This window comes from Rhagoletis pomonella, unplaced genomic scaffold, assembly GCF_013731165.1.
Source record: "Rhagoletis pomonella isolate Grant_MI unplaced genomic scaffold, Rhpom_1.0 Rhpom_scaffold_11012, whole genome shotgun sequence".
NCBI classification, from domain to species: domain Eukaryota; kingdom Metazoa; phylum Arthropoda; class Insecta; order Diptera; family Tephritidae; genus Rhagoletis; species Rhagoletis pomonella.
In genome coordinates, this window is record NW_023469537.1 from 1 (window position 1) to 5357 (window position 5357).

Consider the following 5357-nt stretch of genomic DNA (forward strand, 5'->3'; position numbering starts at 1 on the left):
TTTTTGGGATAGATTTAATTGAAAAATTCGGATATTGGGACACACCCATTCGTTCGGTTTGCAATGTAATTACAAGCAATATGAATAAAGATGCGATATTCAAAGTCATTCTAAGTAAATATCCAGAAGTGGTCCAACAGCATACAGGCCACTGCACCAAATTTAAAGTCAACTTAGAAATAAAACAAAATTGTAAACCCGTGTTCAAAACGAAAAGACCCGTACCATATGCATCATTAGCAGCGGTAGAGCAAGAGCTAAACAGACTACAAGATGAAAATATCATCACACCTATTACACAGTCAGATTGGGCAGCACCCATAGTAGTTGTACGTAAGCCAAATAATCGCATTCGAATTTGTGCTGATTATTCGACAGGTTTAAACGATTGCATGGTACCTAATCTGTATCCAATTCCGCATGCAGATGATATATTCGCACAAATGTCGCTTTGCAAATATTTTAGCAAAATAGATTTATCCGACGCTTACCTTCAATTGGAAGTCGATGACGAATCCAAGAAAATTCTCACGATAAACACGCACAGAGGTATTTTTACATTTAATCGGTTACCACCAGGACTAACCTCTGCACCAGGTGCTTTTCAAAAAGCTATGGAAACTATCCTCAGCAATTTAGAGGGAGTTATAACATATCTGGATGACGTGATCATAGCTACACCTTCAATACAAGAAAATTACAAAATGGTTATGAACGTAATGGAAAGGTTCAAAGAGCACAGTCTCACGATAAACTGGTCAAAATGTGAAATTTTCAAAACGTCAATAAAATACCTGGGACACGTCATTGATGAAAAAGGTATACATCCAGATGCATCCAAAGTGGAAGCAATCAACCACATGCCGAGACCTACAAATGTAAGCGAACTCAGATCCTTTTTGGGAGCGATAAACTACTACGGCAAGTTCATAAACCGTATGAGAAATATTCGATATCCACTTGATGAGTTATTGAAAGCAAATAAAAATTGGAAATGGACGTCGGAATGTGAGAAGTCATTTAACGATTTCAAACAAATATTGCAATCGGATCTTGTGTTGACACATTATAATCCTTCACTTCCTATATCCGTAGCAGCAGATGCATGCATTGTTGGTATAGGAGCACAAATTTTTCATACTCTGCCAGATGGAACAAAAAAAAAGTCGTATATCACATCTCAAGAGCACTTACTTCGACAGAGAAGCGGTATAGCCAAATAGAGAAAGAAGCGTTAGCACTCGTATATGCATGCACAAAATTTCACAAAATGATATACGGACGTAAATTCACGCTATTAACGGACCATAAACCACTGCTTACGATTTTTGGTTCCAAGAAAGGCATCCCAACGCACACCGCCAACAGATTACAAAGGTGGGCATTAATTTTAATGAGCTACGATTTTCAAATTCAGTATGTCAAGACCACAGAATTTGGAAATGTTGATGTTCTATCACGGCTTATAAGTCAACAAAGACAACAAGATGAAGAATTCATCATAGCCAAAATTTTTGTTGAAAACGAAATAAAAACTATCCTTCAAGATAATATAAAAACGTTACCAGTTACACTTGCGATGATAAAACAGGCCACGAAAAAACGATAACACACTTAGCAAAATCATCGAACGCGTTAAGGAAGGATGGCCAAAATCATCAAAGCAGCTTGCGGCGGACGAAGAACTATTTTTCAACCGAAAGGACTCATTGTCAGTCGTTGACAATTGTGTCATGTATTCAGATCGAGTGGTAATTCCTGAGATTTTTCGAAAGCGGATCCTCAAGCAGCTACATAGAGGACATCAAGGTAGCGAACGTATGAAAGCGATTGCGCGATCGTACGCTTACTGGCCAAGGATCGACGCGGATATAGTTGCGTTTGTGAAACAATGTCAAAGTTGTGCGTTAAACGCAAAATCTCCGACAAAAGCCAAACTAAGCTCATGGCCAATCACGAAGAGTCCATTAGAGCGAGTACACATTGACATCGCGGGTCCTATTCGAGATAAGTACTATTTAGTTATGGTAGATGCGTACTCAAAATGGCCAGAAGTAGTGCAAACAACGACAATTTCAACAAATGAAATCATCAATCATTTGCACGAGTTCATCAGTAGGTATGGACAGCCGAGAACTTTAGTTTCGGACAACGGTACGCAGTTCACAAGCTCGCAATTTGCTCAATTCTGCAAAGAAAGGGGAATACAACACATCTTCACACCACCATATCACCCCCAATCGAATGGCCAAGCAGAGCGTTTTGTGGACACCATTAAAAGAGCATTGGCAAAAGCGTTTTCCGAAAAGTCACCGAACGACAGATACAACCTACTTGTTTTTCTTTCGCAGTATCGTGCCACGCCAAATCCAAGTGCACCGGACAGTCATGCGCCATCCGAATTGTTCATCGGAAGAAAGATCTCAACTCCGTTAGACCTACTAAAGTCACACGTTGTATCTCATGAGAAAAATACAGTAATGGAGAGCGCCTTCAATAATAAACATGGGGCAGCTCAAAGAAGTTTTAAGGCGGGGGACCAAGTGTTTGCAAAGGTATTTCACAACAACAAATGGTCGTGGTACCCAGGCACTGTTATCGAAAAAGTCGGCAGGGTCGTATACAACGTTCTCGTAAAATCCAGGAAGCGAAATGAACTTCAGCGGTCACATGCAAACCAACTGCGAAACCGATTTTGCGAAGATGAAACGAGTGATACCGAAAATAGCCAAGACTTTACTCCAGCGACTGTCGAATCAGATCCTGTTCCGGTACTACGCCGTTCTACAAGGCAACGCAGGCTTCCCAGACGTTACCTCTAAAAACGAAGGGGGATGTTGGCAGCATATCATGCACTAATGGCAACCCTAAACGCGCAATGTCACCAATGGCATTTCTTTACATTGACATTCCGAGAATTATCACCATCGTAGACGGCCGCGTTGTAAGGAGCACGATCTTGTATACTTATAAATTTTATAGTTAATAGTTAACTTCCATATGTAAATATCTATCTACTTTCTCCGTTAATAAATAGTGTTAAGAGCAATACCTAAGTCTCTTGCGTGCTTTTACTTTAACACTCGAATATCAAGGTAAAAAGCATAACAGTGTGGCGACGAGGATGTCGGCGGCGCGCAATAATTAAAAAAAAAAAAAAAAAAGACTGACGGTGGTTGCATTTTCTCGGAAGCACTAGCGCTCCATCGACCTTCAAATGTTGCGTTGAAGGGCAAAATCAAAACCAGCGGTATTTTTGTTCATCGGTATTTGCGCATCACATACGGTTAGTCACACAAATACAGCAGCGCAACACAAAATAAGTAGCGGTATTGCAAACACAGCCCAGGCGAGTACATCGAACGGGTTACCGGTAGCTGTGCACTCAGATAGCAGCAACAGCAACGAGTGAACAACAAGAATACCAGACAAGTAGCATAGGCGCAAAGTTAGTTTGGCGCATATTTTTAGCAAAGAGTTTTTGCATCGCCCGACGACACGTAATGGCATTGGACAGCGTAGTGGCAAAGTTGTTGGTCCAACAACAGGAAGCATCAGAACGGCAGCAGCGGTTAATTGAAACGCTGGCGAGTTTAATACAGAACAACAAAGGGGGTAGTAGTTTGCAGCAACAACAGCAGCCAGAGGCATTAGCAGACATCATTTCTCGCGGTATTCATGAGTTCATTTATGACCCAGATAATAACCAAATTTTCTCAAATTGGTTCAGCAGGTACGAACAGCATTTTACGGAAGATGCGAAATCATTGGACGACGCCTGCAAAGTTAGACTTCTCTTAAGAAAATTGAGCCCGCAAGTTTACGAACAATACGCAAATTGTATTTTACCGAAGCTACCTAAAGACTGCGATTTCCAAAATACAGTTCGGCAATTGAAAAAACTTTTTGATCGTCAAGAGTCAATATTCAGTGTGCGTTATAAATGTTTACAAATCACCAAAGAAGAGTCCGAAGATTATACCGCATACTCAGGTCGAGTAAACAGTCAGTGCGAAAAATTTTTCCAAGGCAAAATGTCTTCTGCGGAATTAAAAGTGCTTATATTTATATGTGGACTTCGATCACCGGCATATAACGACATTCGGGGAAAATTGCTTTCAATGCTAGATACAAATGTAGATACCACATTGGAGCAATTGACATCAGCAGCGCAAAGACAAATTGTTTTGCGTGACGATACAAAGCTTGTTGAAACCACAAATCCTTCGACGGTGAATGCGATTTCTGCAGATGGTAAGTCAGAATTTCGTTCAAGTAAACAAAAGCTAAAAAGCCATACCAAACCAACCAATCAAGTAGGCGAAGTACCAAAACGTCCATGTTGGCAATGCGGAGCCATGCATTTTGTTAAATATTGCACGTACTCACAACACAAGTGTAAAGATTGTGACAAAATTGGGCATAAAGAAGGTTATTGTAGTTGTTTCTCTAAACGAGCAAGTACCTTAAACTCAGGTCAACGTAAAATTAATCGAAATACGCAAAGAAAATTTCAGCAACGTAGAAATTTTAGAACGAAAGTTGTTGTAGCCAAGCACAGTGTGAAGGTCGTAAATTCGTGTCAAATCAAGCTACAATTCGACACAGCCGCAGATATCTCTCTGATTTCAAAAAATTAATTGGGCGAAGCTAGGTAAACCAGCATTACATACGTGTGAGCATAAAGCATCAGATGCATCGAAGAACCAAATCCCTCTTATGGGGCAATTCGAAGCAATAGTAACTCATAAAAAACACATCGCATAGCTGTATAATTTACGTCACAAGCCTCCCAAACTTAAACATTTTTTGGGATAGATTTAATTGAAAAATTCGGATATTGGGACACACCCATTCGTTCGGTTTGCAATGTAATTACAAGCAATATGAATAAAGATGCGATATTCAAAGTCATTCTAAGTAAATATCCAGAAGTGGTCCAACAGCATACAGGCCACTGCACCAAATTTAAAGTCAACTTAGAAATAAAACAAAATTGTAAACCCGTGTTCAAAACGAAAAGACCCGTACCATATGCATCATTAGCAGCGGTAGAGCAAGAGCTAAACAGACTACAAGATGAAAATATCATCACACCTATTACACAGTCAGATTGGGCAGCACCCATAGTAGTTGTACGTAAGCCAAATAATCGCATTCGAATTTGTGCTGATTATTCGACAGGTTTAAACGATTGCATGGTACCTAATCTGTATCCAATTCCGCATGCAGATGATATATTCGCACAAATGTCGCTTTGCAAATATTTTAGCAAAATAGATTTATCCGACGCTTACCTTCAATTGGAAGTCGATGACGAATCCAAGAAAATTCTCACGATAAACACGCACAGAGGT

General features: G+C 40.0%; 2 protein-coding genes across 2 annotated transcripts; both read left to right on the forward strand.

Annotated features, from left to right (window-relative positions):
* The first annotated feature begins 80 nt into the window (after positions 1 to 80).
* On the forward strand, positions 81 to 1122 carry LOC118756589 (uncharacterized protein K02A2.6-like). Its single transcript, XM_036491342.1, has 2 exons — positions 81 to 878; positions 1096 to 1122. The coding sequence occupies exons 1-2, from the start codon at positions 81 to 83 to the stop codon at positions 1120 to 1122; spliced, it is 825 nt and encodes a 274-aa protein (XP_036347235.1).
* Positions 1123 to 3503: 2381 nt separating this feature from the next.
* LOC118756590 lies at positions 3504 to 4254 on the forward strand (the record flags this gene model as incomplete). The annotated part of the gene is made up of 2 exons (XM_036491343.1): positions 3504 to 3785; positions 3855 to 4254. Coding segments are annotated over exons 1-2 (682 nt in total), but the record flags the coding sequence as incomplete, so codon positions are not given.
* Between the last annotated feature and the right edge of the window lie 1103 nt (positions 4255 to 5357).